This window comes from Serinus canaria, chromosome 6 (genome assembly GCF_022539315.1).
Source record: "Serinus canaria isolate serCan28SL12 chromosome 6, serCan2020, whole genome shotgun sequence".
Classification (NCBI taxonomy): domain Eukaryota; kingdom Metazoa; phylum Chordata; class Aves; order Passeriformes; family Fringillidae; genus Serinus; species Serinus canaria.
Genome location: NC_066320.1, coordinates 2,660,432 through 2,676,124, shown reverse-complemented (window position 1 = coordinate 2,676,124; position 15,693 = coordinate 2,660,432). Strand labels below are relative to the sequence as shown.

The following is a 15,693-nucleotide window of genomic DNA, read 5'->3' as shown; positions in this document are numbered from 1 at the left end:
CCAAAGCCACCCCCTCCAAGTCCCCCTCCCTGGGCATTCCCAGATGGTCCCTGGAGGTCCTGGGGGGTTTCCATGTGGGTTCCTTGGGATGGATCCTGCAAGGTCCCCATGGGACCCTCTCTAGGACCCCCCAGGAAATTCCAGGACCCTGCCCTGGACCTCTCAGGACCTCTGAACCCCTGGGACCATTCCATTCAAACCCAGGATTCTGTCTGGGCAGTGTCAGCTTCTTCCTCTGAATCCTGACGGCATCTTCAGGACTGAGCGAGGTGGGAAGAACTCGATAATGGAGCAATAAATTCTCTTTCTCTGAAAGATTTGGGTGTCCTGTGGCTGCTGTCTCACTGTTAGTCCTTTCTTTAAAAAAAAGTATCTTAGATAGCATAGTTTCCATTTTAACATTTCGTTAGAACCTAAAACTACATTTAACACACTACTTGAGAGAATTAATACAGCACCACTTTCTAACATAACACATATAATATTCATTTGAATATTTGGTAAAAGCCAATCATAAAATATACATTTGTCACACTGTGCCAGGGCATCTCCACCCTCTCAGGGAAGGATTTCTTCCTAATATCCCGCCTAACCATTCCCCCTTGTCCCAAATCCCTCTCCAGCTCACCTGGCACTGGCAGCGGCTCTGAGGTCTCATCTCCCGGGGACTTCTCCAGGTGGACACCCCGAGCTTTCCCAAGCCGGATCCAAAGCAGAGGAGCTCCATCCCCATATATTAATAACTAGGACGGGTTTACAAACTGTTTGTTGTTGTTTGTTTGTGAGGTTTTTTTGGGTTTATTTTGGTATTTTAACAAAAAAGTTCCGTCCGTAAGGTTTTACCGCCTCCGTCCAGGTGAGGGCGCTGCTCTCCCACGGCCTCACCCTGAGGGGGCGTGGTCTGTCATCACGGGGCGTGGCCAATGCGGAGAGGGCGTGACCTCCCGCGATGTGGGCGGAGCTAGAGGAGCGTGGCCCCATGCGATGAGGGCGTGGCCTCACGGCGCTGTGGGCGGGGCGAGAGGGGCGTGGCCAGCGGGGCCGGTCCGGGCCGGGACCCCGCGGGGAGCGGGAGGAGGAGGAGGAGGAGGAGGAGGAGCGGGGAAGAAGAACAGAAGGGCGGACGGAACGAAAAAGCTGGCGGCCGCAGGAGCGATGGTGAGCGGGGGCTGTGAGGCCGGCGTGGGCCGGGGAGCGCTGTCCCGGCGCGGCCTGTGAGGCAGCGAGGCCCGGGCCTTGTCCGGCGGGGCTGGGTGCGGGCTGAGGGGTCCCGGACGCGCCTCAGGGGATGCGTGGCCCAGGGTTTGTGGTCGGGTCCTCTCTTTGGCCGCCATCTGAGGCCCATACCCTTCCCCTGAGCGTAAATATTTCCTTTTATTCACACACTGCTTTCCTCGTTCCCCACAATTACCTGGTTTCGGGGCAGAGAGGATTAGGAACGGTGTTTTTGCCCGTCTCTGGTTAATTTCCCTTGGGTGGGGCACTGTGATGTTTTCCTCATGATTTTGCTGAAGGTGCTGATCTGGCTGAGAGAAATCGCGTTCGCTGATAGATTGTTGTGTTTTTCAGAGTCGCTGTTTGCTAATTGGCAGTTATTTTTTTTAGCTGGAAGCAAACTTCGGGATTGCTTGGAGTATAGCCCACATTGGCACGGCATGAATCCCGCAATTCCTCAAACCTGGAAGGGACGCTAGATTTCTTGGTTGTTTGGTTGGCTTTTTCCCCCCCCACCTTATCAGCAAGGGGAATTGAAATCACAGCTGCTGAGTGATAAATGAAGCAGCATTATTTTTGTCCCACTCCTTTGTCCCGCTTGGTTGTTGCATTCCCAAGCTCCCAAGTGCTGCTGCTGTTGCTGCTTTGGCGTGGGACAGCACCAAGAGCCAGCACAGCTTGTGTCGGGGTTGCTTTCAGCTGCCTAAATTTGGCACTGGGTAAAATCTTTGGCTGCTTGTCCAGCCTGGCCTGGGGCTGCTGGGGCCCCGCTGTGCGCTCAGGCTGCTCTCACCTCAGTCCCTTCTGTGCCAAAGCTTTGCACAGGAAATTGCTGCTTATTGCACCTGAAAGACCTGCTCAGGTGGCTCTTTATTCACTAGATTGGGCAGTAGCTATTACACGGGATTCCTGGCTACTGGAAAGCTTAGGAAGTTGGCTTTGTGCTCGGGGAAGGAGGAGAAACACTGACACACAACATTTTCCCTAAACTGTGGTTTCACTCTGGCATCCTTCCTGTGACTTTAGCAAAAGGCAGGAAGTTTCTTACCTAGACAGGGTAAAATCTTTCTTTTTCCATGTTCTGCTCATGTCCAGCCTGCTCAGAGTTTCCCACCCTCTTCTTACCCTGAGAGTTGTGTGTGAATGAGCAGGGGAGGGTTTGCTGAGTTGCTGCCTCCCTCACTTCCTGCCTGGGGTTTCTCCAGCAGTGCTTGGTGGTGTGGAGATAACCCCAATCCCAGCCTTTATTGTGTGTGGTCTGCCTGGTGTGGCAGCAATCACAGCCTGGCTGTGACTCCCGTGCCCCTTTCTGAGTAAGGATTTTGGGGTTCTGCTCGTCTCTTTTTCCAAATACACGACTTTGCCAATAAAAGTTGTCTCCATCTTCCATCTGATCTTCTGACCAGCTGCTTCCACCACAGAGCTGCTGAGAAGGACTTGGGGGTGCTGTGGGTGGCAGCTGGCCCTGCCCTGGGCTGAGCCCCAGCAGGGGAGGGCAGATTCTGCCCCTGCTCAGGTGAGACCCCACCTGCAGAGCTGCCTCCAGCCCTGGAGCCAGCACAGGAGGGACCTGGAGCTGCTGGAGAGTGTCTGGAGGAGGCAGCAGGGTGAGAGGGATTGTTCAGCCTGGAGAAGAGAGGCTTTGGGGTGACCAAGCTGTGGCCTTCCAGTGCAAGAAGGGCTGACTCAAGATAGGTGGAGAGAGGCTATTTACAAGAGACAAGGGCGAATGGCTCCACACTGACAGAATGTTAGATTTAGGTTAGATATCAGGAAATAATTTCTCCCTGTGAGTGTGGGCAGGCCCTGGCACAGGGAACCCTGAGAAGCTGTGGCTGCCCCATCCCTGGAAGTATCCCAGGCCAGGCTGGAGGGATTTGGAGCCACCTGGGATAGCCACCCCATGGCAGGGGGATGGAATGACATGATCTTCCAAACCAAATGAGTCTGTGATCCTGTGTTTCTGTTGCTCCTATTCTTTGAAAGACATTTACTTTCAAGTACTAGCAGGCCTAGTACATGCTTTAGCACTGCCCTTAGAGCATGAGCTGAGATTTAGGATTCTACCTATTTAGGATTCTACTGAGATTTAGGGTTCCACCAATTGATGTAGCAGCAGGTGTCCTGGGTCCATTTGCTGTGGTGATTGTGATACAGTTTTCTGTGTTAGGGAAAAATTTATATTTCCTAGAAATCTGTGTGTAGAAGTCCCTCAGAATCCTTTGTGTTCTGTTTCCTTTGCCTCTCTTTGCTCGTGAAGATTTATCCATGCCATATCAGGAAGGGCATGTGATGGGTATTGCAGGGGTCGAAGGGCTCTGTGTGTGGATGTTGATAAGATAATTTTTGAGGATTGTGCCCTGTGGTTGGACCTGCCCAGGAGCAGGGCCCTCAGTGTAGAATAGCAGCATTCAGTTTGTGCTGATACTGGGGGCTTTGTCCCAGGCTTGCATAACCCTGCTGGGGAGCTGTGCCAGGGCTCCCTGCTGCCTTTGTTCATGGATGCCTGCTCCCAGAACAATTGCCATGCTGGGCTCTGCTTCCAGACAGCTCCTGCCAAGGCTTCGTGTCGCAGTGCTGTGGGCACCTCTCAGTGGCACCCAGGTGCTCACTAAATATTTCCAAGAAATGCCCATTTTATTCTCTGCAAGGTATGCAAGGATCTGAGGTGTGGAGGAATGAAATGTGTCCAGATGAGCCCCAGCATGCAGGGAGCTGGGCACTTCTTTTACCCTAATTATCGTGGGTGCCACCAGAGGATGTTTCCTTGCACATTTTTGGAGCTGGTGACCCACCGAGATCCATGGTGAGCTCAGCATTGGGTGAATCCTGTCTCTTGTGAGGTCTGTGCTGCCTGGAGTGTGCCTAGATGTGTGCAGAAACTTCTACAAATTGGTTTGCCTAAGAGAGCAATGTGAACGTGATACCTTGTGTGTATTTTGGGTTAAATTAAATTTGAACTTGATTTTTGGAGTCTTTTGGGCTCCTGTAAAATTGTAATTTTTTTGAGCCGCCCATCAGTCTTTTCCCATTTTGTTTTGGTAGTTTCACATTCCATCTCCACAGTGAATGCTGCTGTACTTACTCTGACTTGCTGCCTTGTTTGTTTTTGTGCTGAAGCTATAATTAGCCGTTGTTTAGCCACTCCCCTTGAGCTCTCAGGGCGGGTGGTACAGTATGTATACATTCATTTTGCAGACGCTATACGTGGCAAACCCCCCCCCCCAGCTGCTGTCATTAGAGAAAAAGAAAAAGTTTCAGTATAGCAGTGGTGGAAATAAATGCAATGCAGACGAAACTGGTGGTATTGGGGAGCTGTGGTGAGATGAATGTGTCCTGAATGTGTTTTTAATTTCCCTTCAGCCCACGCATCCAAAAGTTCACGATTTTTGATTTCTGAGCGATCACGCATCCGGTGTCGCTCTGTCTGCCCGCATCCTTTGGTCCTGCTGGGCAGCACGTGGTCCAAACCTCGAGCTGTAATTAGGAGCTGACTAACAAATATTCCCTGCCTGCTGCTTATGCAAAGAAATTTGTCAGGCTGGGGTTGGCAGGGAGGGCGGGAGGAGCAGAGTCATTACCGGGGTGCGAACCAAAACACCGCAGGCACAGGCAGCAACCAGCGCTCTCTGAGGCTGGGCTGGTGTTGCTCAATCCCACTGCTGGCTCTCCAGTGGGCAGGCTAGTGGCTCTGAGGCTTGGCTGGTGTTGCTCAATCCCACTGCTGGCTCTCCATCAGGAATTGGGCAGGCTGGTGCCTCGCAGTCCAGGCTGGTTACTCTGGTCAGATGTGCCTTTTGTGGCCAGCACACGTGCAGGCAACGAGGTGTCAGCGAAGGCAGGGCTAATTGGAGTCTTCCTTCCACTTAGGAGCAGAATAAATAAGCGAGGCTGCTGTGTCCTTGCTGGCTTGGTGTGGTTTGTTTTCAGTCAAGAAGCTTCTCCTCGGGAGAACTCGTTGTGTTGGAGCAGAGGCCTTAATTACAGGGGCAGTACCAGTATTCTGCCTGCTCCAGTAATCGGAGCTGACCTGACTCTGGCTCTTGGAGCCATCTCCCTTGGCCTGGATTTACTGTGTGACAGCCACCTCCTGCCTCTCAGCTCTGGGGACATGAGGGAAGCTGGTGGCAGACACAAATGTTCAGGTTAGGGTGTGTGGGGGAGTGGTCAGAGGGTCCCTAGTTTGGGAACATGTGTGGGTTCAGGTGAAAGCTGAGGATGTGGTAGAAACTGACAGAGAGTAGGTTTAGATTGGATATTAGGAAGAAATTCTTCCCTGAGAGGGTGGAGACACAGGGTGCCCAGAGAAGCTGTGGCTGCCCCAGGATCCCTGGAAGGGTCCAAGGCCAAGATGGGTGGGGCTTGCACCCACCTGGGATAGTGGAAGATGACCCTGTATCCCTGGAAGTGTCCCAGGCCAAGATGGGTGGGGCTTGGACCCACCTGGGATAGTGGAAAGTGTCCCTGGATCCCTGGAAGTGTCCCAGGCCAAGATGGGTGGGGCTTGGAGCCACCTGGGATAGTGGAAGATGACCCTGTATCCCTGGAAGGGTCCAAGGCCAGGTTGGGTGGGGCTTGGAGCCACCTGGGATAGTGGAAGATGACCCTGGATCCCTGGAAGTGTCCAAGGCCAGGTTGAGTGGGGATTGGAGCCACCTGGGGTAGTGCAAGGGGTTTGGAACAAAATGTTCTTTAAGGTCTTTTCTGGCCTAAGCCTTTCTGTGATTCTTTGATCTTAGCATTTCCTCCCTGGACAGTCAGCCTCATGGTACTGCATAACATAAGCTTGCCTTTAAAAGCTACCCTTATTCTGTGGCCCCATTTGAAACTCACTTTAAATGTTCTTTTGGAGGAAGGAAGGTTCAGCTGGTAAAATCTTTCTTCCTGTTTTTCTCACAGGTAAACTCAGACTATGTTTCAATTTCCACAGAAGGCACTTCTAATGAAAGTCTGAGGCTCTCCAGTTTATTGCCATTCTGTTTCTCCTTTATTTTTTTTTTTTTTTTTTTTTTTTTAAGCTTTTCTTGTGTCCTACAACTTGCAGCTGAGAAAATGCTGTTCTGGCAGAAATGCAAAATGTGCTCTCATTAGCTTTGGCATTCCTCCCCCCTCCCTTTTCCATCATCTGGGACAGAAGAGCATTACTGCAGTTAATTTGTGCTCTTTTGTAGTGGCATAAATGCTATCCCTGGAACCAGCTCAGCTAGCTAATGACTTTTAGAAATAAAGTACTAAGGATGTATTCCTAATCTGTGCAGCTAAAAATTCAATATGTAAACTGCTTAGGTAGCTGAGTGCATTAATATCAGTACAAATGAGCACTGCAAGTCCTAATGATAGCAATTAGTATTTTATCTGATACCTGGGTCTGTCTTACTGCTCTGAGAATTAAAATCAAATCCTCCAGTGGAGTTTTTTTTTTCTCCCTGCTCTTTAGTGTGCTCATAAGTCAGGTTTTTAAACTGCTGCTGAAATAATCCTGTGGCTTGTGAAGCTTTTGTGTGGGGAAGGTTCTCTTCCAGAAATAAAAGCAGCTTATCTACTCCCTTCTAATGGGAAGGGAAACCTTTACTTTTTGATGCCTTCACAAATAAGCAGTTTATTGTCTTACATGAAATTCTGTCCTGTAGACAGGTTTAAAATCAGGTCAATCTGTTGTCTTTAGCCCAGCTGGGGAAGCAGGAAGTTTTTTTCACCCTGAGCAGCACCTCCAGGGCTGCAGGGCGAGGGATTCTGATGGCTGGGCTACCCAGAGGCTTATTATTCCCCCTGCCCCCTCCCTGTCAAATGAGGAAGTAGTGGAGAATTCCAGAATGGTTTGGGTTGGAAGGGACCTTGGAGATCATCCAGTGCCAGCCACTTTCTACTCAGAACAACCCAGGTTGTTCTGAGCCCCATCCAACCTGGGCTTGGACACTTCCAGGGATCCAGGGGCAACCCCAGCTTTCCTGGGCCTCACCAGCCCAGAAGGAAGGATTCCTTCCTGACATCCATCCCTCTGTCAGTGGGGAGCCACACACCCTTGTCCTGTCATTCTGCTCCTGTAAAAAGTAACTCTGTCTCTTTTTTAGAAGCTCCCTTTTAACCCAGCGTGTTCCTGGGTGTAATAAAGACATTTGAGTACAACCTTCTAAATGCCCTCTGGTTTCTGTGGGATTAAGTGAATAATTCAGAATGTAAAGGTCTCTGATGTCGTGCTGGATACTTTCAGGAAAAGGAGCATTTGGGAAAAACTGAGCCAGGGAGCTAAGAAATTGTAATTCACTGCTAGCTCATCTTCCATGCCAATTTTCACTGGGTTTTTAAATCCAGTTTTTATTGACCTCCTAAATGGATCAACCTCATCCTTCAAACTCATCTAAGTATGAAATGAGTGAAGAAAGAAAGTGAGAAATACAGAGAACTTTACCTGGTCAAGCTGTAACACTTGTGGATTGGTTTCAGATTGGGCTTTTTTAAAGCAAGAAAGGGGAAGAAATTCTTTGATGTCTTGGAATGAACACAGTGAAAATCTTCTCTCATTTGTTCAAAATTTGGATATACCTTTGAGTTCCTGTATGTAATTTCTCAGGGATTTCAGTGACAACAAAATGTGCAGACAGCTGGGATCTTCTGTCCCAAACTTTCTGAAAGATTGAGGTCAGTCTCTTGCCAGATTTATTTATTTTGGCTCGGCCATTGACTAGGGTGACTTCTGTCAGGAAGGTCATGTTCCATTTTGACTCAGAGCTTACAGTGTCTTCCATCTTCAGGAAAAAAAATAAAAAAAAAAGAGCACAACGCACTTTATATTTGATGCTGCAGCATTTTCTTGCCATGAGTTGAGAACAGCTATTGAGGCAGCAGCCCATTAGTGGCTCCATTTCTATCCTTCAAGTGCAGCTCCAAACCAGAATGATATCCTGGAATTTCATCCTAGGCAAAGAACCAAAGTCATTGCTGCTGGTTAAACCCTCATTTCCAGGGCTCTGCCATTGAAGACTGTGCAAACTCGCTGAAACTTAAGTAGCACCTCTGGTTAGCTGGAAAAGGTGGCTTTTCTGGAATTTGGGGGTTTAATCGGCTTTGTGGTGAGTGGCTTGGAGGACGGGGCATTCATTAGCTGGGACATTGCCTAATTGCAGCGGTTTGGATTTGTGTGGCCGCCTCGTTTTGGAGGCTGAAAGGCTCTGATGTATTTTTAAATTGCCCTTTGCCAAGTGAATAGGTGCTAATTTGCTTTCTCAGAGCTCAGTGCTGCCTGCTTTTGCCCAATTCAGTCCCTGTCCCTTCAGCCTGCGCTGGGACATGGGTGAAAACCCTCCTCTGTTAAGGGTAAACGCTGTTAATTCTGTTTTAAAATGTATTTATTTATCATTTAATTATTAATTTTATTTAATGGTAAAATTTATTTATTAATTTAAAAATTATTTTTGGGTTGCTTGAATACTTTCAAACTCTGCCATGTTATATGCATTTTACTGCTTTTCCAATGTAGTGAGTATTCATTAGTGTTGCTTTTTGGTCGGGAAACCTTCCTTTTTCCTTCGATTATTAGGAAAAACTTGCATTTTTCTTAGTACTGTTAGTAGCCTCTCCAGCTGTAGTGGAATAGCACATTGCCACCTAAAAAAAGTTAATTAAATGATGCTTCTGTTGTTGGCTTGACCCAGAAGTGACACCTGTGAAGGGTCCTGAGAAGGGAAGTTTTTAATTTAGTGGTTTTTAATTTAGTGGTTGTTGAAAAAACTGCTCTATTCCCACCCAAAATCCAATAGCACAGGAATCAAGGATTAATTCCTTCCAAGGTTTAGTCACAAATCTTTTGAACAGCCCCCTGTATTTTCCCTGTTGTTTGGAGGGTGCTCTCTAGCTCTTAAGTGCTGGAGATCTCTCCAGTTAAACTGGGCTGGTCAAAAGGGAAGAGGGATTTGGAACAGGGCTCAGTTCTTGCTTAATCTTCTTATCTCCTGAAACCCTTTCCCAGAGAATTGGATGGAAGACCCCTGCTCAGGGGGAAATGCCCTTTCTCTCCTGTGCACATCCAGTTTTTCTGACGCTCTAGAAGAGCATCTGGTTTGAAGCTATTGATTAGGAATTTGGGCTGTGTCCCGACAGTAATTCCTGCTTTGACATTGTAATTGTGCTTGCATCACCGTTTTCTGGGGGTTATTTTGGCAGCAGGAGTGTTTTCCTCTCCCATCCCCCCCTTGGTGTGTAACATGCTAATTAGATCTTTAAATTAAGGACTTGCTGAGTGCTTCCATCTTCATTGAAAATCCAGCCCGAGGTACTTAATAGACTTGTTTTGGTGGTGCCTTCACTCACCACCTGAGAATTCCTTGGAAAAAAATTAACACAGTTCCTTCTCTTGGGCAGTGGTTCTTGGGACTGTGCTGAGAACGTTACTCATCTGCTCTTGGTGCTTCTCTCTAAGTATCTGGAGTGTCTGAAGGTGTGTGGTTTTATCTGTGACTCTTGAGTAGAAGGAAATAAAAGCTATCTCCTACCTCTCCTTTTTATGTCACAGATCCTTCAGTGAGGTCTGCAGCTCACAAATGGCCTTAGGCAGCTCAGATACAAAATCCTCTGATTCCTCACAGAGTAGGAATGTTCCTCACTTGTGAGTTCCTCACTTTTCTCCTCCTCTTCATCTTCATCTCAAATCTCACATGGGCAGACTGCTTGACTTCATATATCAGTTCTCTAAATTTGTACCACAAACAGTGATCCAAAATACAACTTCCAAAAAATGAAACCCTCGCTAACAAAATTTCAGTTTTCAGAAATAAACAGCTAAAAGCATACTTGCTTAAAATTATTTCTAGAAAGAACTGAATGGTGTATCTAGGATCCATAGCACTGATTTAGAATGTTTAGATCATCTGCCACTCCAAAAAATGGCTGGAATAATTTGATTTCTTTAAAAGGCCAATAGAATATTTCCTTGAAGAAAAATGAGAAGATGACCAGTTTAGCTGAAATGTATCTCTAGGACACACACTTCTAGGACTCTTAACTAATTTTTGTAGGAATTAAGGAAAGCATGGGGTCTGCATACCAGAAACCCCCCTTTTTCATCAACAGTTTTTTTGATGCCCTGCTTATTTTCATTTGTGTTTTCCTCAACTTTGCCCAGGATGCCATTACTCCCTACAAGGAAATCCTCCAGATGTACTGGGAGAAAGTGACAGGCTTTGTGAACGCCCGCTGTGATGGACTGGAGCCCTGGCAGCTCATCGGGCTGACTTTTTCTTCCACACTGGCAAGTGTGTGGCTGCATGGCTTCCTCTGCCAGCCTGAGAGTAAGTGTGGGGCATATGGGGGGTTTTCTTCCCTTTGCTGGGAGGGGAGGTGACCCAGAGCTCTTCCTGGGTAAACTCTTGTTAAAGCAGACTGTGAAAAAATGTGTATTTAGTGATTGGCTTTTCCCAAATATTCAAATGAGTATTATATGTGTTATGTTAGAAAGTGATGCTGTATTAATTTTCTTAAGTAGTGTGTTAAATGTAGTTTTAGGTTATAACATAATGTTAAAATGGAAACTATGCTATGTAAGTTAGTTTTTTTTAAAGAGAGGACTCCCACCTAGATAGCAGCCACAGGACACCCGAATCATTCAGAGAAAGAGAATTTATTGCTCCATTATCGAGTTCTTCCTGCCTTGCTCAGCCCTGAAGACTCAGTCAGGATTCAGAGGAAGAAGCTGACCCTGCCCAGACAGAATCCTGTGTGTGAATGGAATTGATGCACCCTGGATGAGGTGTATGAATATGCAACAGGCTGTTGCTTTTAAGGGTTAATCCTCTGTTAGCGTGGGGCCTTTTTCAGGCTTATTTTGCCCAGAAAGAGGTACCTGGACTGTCCTTAACTCTTTGTTTTTATTGTCTCATATTGTCCTAATCCCAATTGTCCAAATTTATTATTACTCTAATTCTATTGCTATTTTTATAACCATTTTATTATCATTAAACTTTTAAAATTTTAAAAACAAGTGATAGTCTTGTGAAAAACGCCAATCTGCTGTTACCTAATATTTACCAAATTCTTCTGAATTAAGGTCAAAGCCTGCCTGGTAAATGAAGCTCCCCCATTCTGTCAGAGAGTGCATGGAATGTGCCTCTGTCTCCTTCCCTTTCCCCTCCCTCCCTTTTTCCTTTTGCTAAACCATGTGCTTGTCACAACACACTCTTCTTGCCCAAACCCTGGGGAGATTTATGGATAGCTGGGTTCCTGTGAGCTTAGTCACTGCTGCAGCGTGCCTGGATAACTCCTGGTTGTTTTCCTTCCTGCTGGGGGAGGAGATGTGGTCTTGATGCCATGTTGGGTGCACATTTCATCCTCAAAATGTTCAAGATACAACTGCATGTGATAGTGTGAGGAAATTTTTTTTTTATAATGTATTTCTGGAGTATCCTCCTGTTTTGAGTGGTTTCTGGTACTGGCAGCTCTTCAGTGGAGCTGACTTCTGCAGAACCTGCAGTTTTCTCTGGTTGTGTGATGGCCTGAGGTCACTCAGGCCATGCCCTCTGAGATGCATTTCAGTTCCCACAGGCCTTGGGGTAGCACTGTGGTGGCAGCTTGTTAAAAACAGCCAAGTTTTTAACTTGGTGTCTGCTTCTGTGTCTCTGTTTCTGAAGCAGCTGAACAGTGGGAATGTCTGGAATGAAACTTCTGTTCAGGACAGTTATCTTCCTAGCTAGTATTTGTACTGTTCCCCAATGTATTTTGTTTAAGTATGGACTAGCTCTTAGGAGATCTGATCAGACTGTCAGAATTTTTCAGGGGTTGGCAGTCTTTTCTTGCTGTGAAAATTATTGATGGAACAGTGTGCACACTGAGATGTGCAACAGAAATGTTATTAACAGGGCACTAACAAGTGTTTACTACAGAATGTGCCAATTAGTGTCCTTGGTAGCTTTTCAAATTGTATATCTGAAGTGAAATGTGTATGAAGTGTAGATAAAGTTGCAAAGTCTTAAAATGGTTGATTTTTAAACTTCATTTAGTTATTTTTTGGTTTGTCCTGTAACTGCTGCTGTGCAGGTAGGACTGGGAAGGCATTTTTGGTGGCTATAAAGCATCTGTGTCATCCAGATTTCATTTTTGCCTTTGGAGCTACCCAAGGAGTTTTCCAGTGCTTGTCATCAGTGGCTTCTCTCACTTGAGTCTGTGCTGTGGTGGAATTTCTGCCCTTCCCTCTGTCCCTCCCCTTCACCTGAGTCACTTCCCAGTGCATCAAACAGGGCAAATCCATTGTCACCAATGTCCCTGTTCCCTCCTTTGGTCTGGGAGCCTGTTTCACACTGTTCAGTAGTTTCGTTTTTAAGTAACTATTCTGCTTTGAAGAGGTAGGAAATGTTAATAATTCCTCACCTTTAGCAAACCCTGAAATCCCTCTTTTTCCTCTAAAATTCCACACGTGGGTGTGAATTCCCAAGAAGTAAGAAACAAATAACTGATTCCTGCAGTCCAGATGTTTCCATGGCATGGTCCATCCATGAAAACCTTGCTCTTGGATCCACTCATCTGTCTCACCCTGTGTTATTTCAGCTTGGATCAGGAATGCTGAGCCTGGATCACGAGCTGCATCAGAAGTTTCTGTTTTGTTTTTTTATTTCTTAGGTTCCTTTCTGCCTTTTGTCTTTCAGGTTTGACATCCCGAACTAAAAAACAGTTCTTTAAACTGCTGAGAAAAATGCCATTTGTTGGGGCTATAGTAAGTATTTGAACAAGTGTTACAGGACTATTCCAGGTCCTTTTTTCAGCTCTTTTTGGAGAATATACAGTTCAGTGCATCTTTGTCATGTCACTGTGATCCTAATGATCCAGGACATACATCTGGAATATGTTCTGCTGCCTCCTGGTTTAATGACAGATGTAATTTCTACCCAATCTTTATGTCATAGCACCACTCCCATAATAAGGGGGTTCCACCTCTTTTTAACTTTTGAGCTGTTTATATTAACCAAGAGTGAGTGAATTCTCCAGTAACATTTCCTCATTTTTAGATTTTAAGAAAATGATTTTCATTCTGGAAGAAGGGACAGGATTGAACTGGAATTATGCTTCTGAAGCATTGTGGAGTGTGAGACAGCAATTGTCCCATTGACAGCAATTCCACACTGTTGTGCAGTGTGTATTTATTTTAACCAAGCAGCTGGCCATGGTTTGTTCAAGGCTCAGATAACTATTAGCAAAAGTTAGCAGAAGGATATCAGCACTTTGTGTAATCATTAAATGACCCAGGTGCTGTTGTGTTTGGGAGCTGGTGTTTGGGTTTTTGCTTTGTTTTGGGGTTTTTTTTTTTGGGGTTTTCTAGGATATTTTTATGGTGGGTTTTTTTTTTGTGTTTTTATTTTTTGTTTTGTTTTTTTGGGGGGGTTGGTTCTTTTTGGGCTTTTGGTGTTTTTTTTTGATTTTTGAGGGTTTTTTTGACGTTTTTTGGGGGGGGTTGGTTGTTTGGTTTTGGCTTTGTTTTGTTTGTTTTTTTTTTTTTTTTAAATTTTATTTTTATTTTTATTTTGTTTGGGTTTTTTTTAAATTTTTTTTTATTTTGTTTGTTTTGTTTTCTTTATTTGTCCATAAAAACTTGACACCACAACTGTCAGCATGTTTTAGCAGGCTAAGGACTGGGGCTGAAGAAATGCACAGCTGGGTTTATTTCACCTCCTAAACCACGGCATCACACTTGATTGCACTTCCTGCCGCTTGCTGTGCTGCTGTATTTACACCTTGATTCCGGGGGTCACATCTCTTCCAGGCAGTTTTATCCACAGAGCAGCACAGAGGAATTGTATTTGTGGGGTTCCCAGATGAAGGGAGGAATGATGAATCTGCCTCCATGTTCTCAGAAGGCTGATTTATTATTTTATGATACTATATTATATGAAGGAATACTATACTAAAGGATACAGACAGAAGGCTAAAAGATAATAATGAAAACTCCTGACTCTTTCCAGAGTCCTGACACAGCTTGGTCCTGATTGGCCAATGAGACAGAATAATTCACAGCAAAAACCAATGAAACAATCACCTGTTGGATAAACAATCTCCAAACACATTCCACATGTGAGCACAACACAGGAGAAGCAAGTGAGAAGAATTTGTTTTCCTTGTTCTCTGAGGCTTCTCTGCTTCCCAGGAGAAAATCCTGGGCCAAGATATTTTTCAGAAAATGTGACTGTGACACACAGGAGTTTTTTTCTTTTTGCTGTGGAGACAGAAGGGGTTCTCCAGTTTCTCTCACATCCCTCTGGAAGGGACTAAATCCCCTCCTGGCCTGTGAAGTGCCCCAGCTTTTACCTGCTAACCTCAGTAGCAAATCTCAAGATCAAGCAAATTCTCTTCTGCTTATGTTTCTTGCCTGCCTGTTAGAAAAGGACACTTGACACAATCCCTGTTGTGTCCAGACTTCCCTTCCCAGGGCTGACCCTGCTCCCCTGTGCCAGAGCACTCCTGCTGTGTCCTATCTGTGTCCTCTTCCTGCTCTTTGGTAGGTTGATACCTGATAACTTATCAGGTGCTCACAAGAGGCCTTGACTTTGAGGCATTCCAATGTCCAAAAGTCAGTATCCCAACACCTGTGTTGCCTGGAAGAAGAATCCTTCCTTTAGAATGTGTTGAGAGAAGAAGTCTGGGGTTTCCTGAGGGCAGGGTGTGGGTGGGAAGAAAGAAAATCTCCTCTTGTGGAGATTTCTTTATTGTGTCTCTGTTTTTGTGAGTTGAGTTTCTAAGCTGTGTGCGTGGGGGTAGAGGAGGCAGAGTACAAACCAATGCTCCTGAAGACCTCTACAAATTAAAAACTCTGACTTGAAAAGGTTTGCTGGATAAAAATGCAGATTTTTTCCTTGAGTTTTATTTTCTCAAGCACTAAGGAAAGGGGTCAAAGCTCCCAGTGGAGCAGTTCCTGTCTGCTCCATCAGCACCACAGATGCAGGCAGCAGGTCCTGTCCTGCACACACTCAGCAATTATTTAAAATTTGACCAGTGCCATAGTTTGATAGGCTTTATTTTTTTTCTTTCTTTTTAGATTCAAAAGAAGATTGATGAAGCCTTGAATGATGTCACTTCCAGTTTATCCTTCCTGAAAGATGAAAGGGAATATATCAAAGCACTGCCAGAACAAGGCATGAGCCAGCCTGAAGTGCTGCAGAAGATGAAAGAGTACAGCTCAAAAGGTGGGTCTGTACTGCAGCAGACACCACACATGACACTTCCTCTCCTAAATGAGTCCCAGTGACTCCTGCTCGTGGTTTCAGCTTAAATATTTTGTCCCCTTGCAAGTTTTTGTCTGTTTTTCTTGTGGCTGTGACTGAGATTCATGAGTTCTAGTGCTGTGTTCAGGTATTTACATGGAAATTCTGTTCCTTCCTAGGCTGATGGGGAGATGGGAGAGCTGAGGAGAGGAGAAATGTGGAGGAAATTCTCTTTTTGGATTCCATTTCAGAGTAGTTGCCTTGATGTTTCATTTTACCAGAAATGTGAAGCCCCAGAAAA

At 45.7% G+C, this 15,693-nt stretch overlaps 1 protein-coding gene across 1 annotated transcript in view; it reads left to right on the top strand.

Moving 5' to 3' along the window:
- The first annotated feature begins 1,006 nt into the window (after positions 1-1,006).
- The window catches only part of SGPL1 (sphingosine-1-phosphate lyase 1), a 32,172-nt gene continuing 17,485 nt past the window's right edge, over positions 1,007-15,693 (top strand). The window contains exons 1-4 of the mRNA XM_018923914.3: positions 1,007-1,158; positions 10,334-10,499; positions 12,846-12,913; positions 15,227-15,374. Of these exons, the coding sequence (XP_018779459.1) occupies positions 1,156-1,158; positions 10,334-10,499; positions 12,846-12,913; positions 15,227-15,374 (385 nt within the window). The 5' untranslated portion in view covers positions 1,007-1,155. The remainder of the gene's footprint in view (positions 1,159-10,333; positions 10,500-12,845; positions 12,914-15,226; positions 15,375-15,693) is intronic.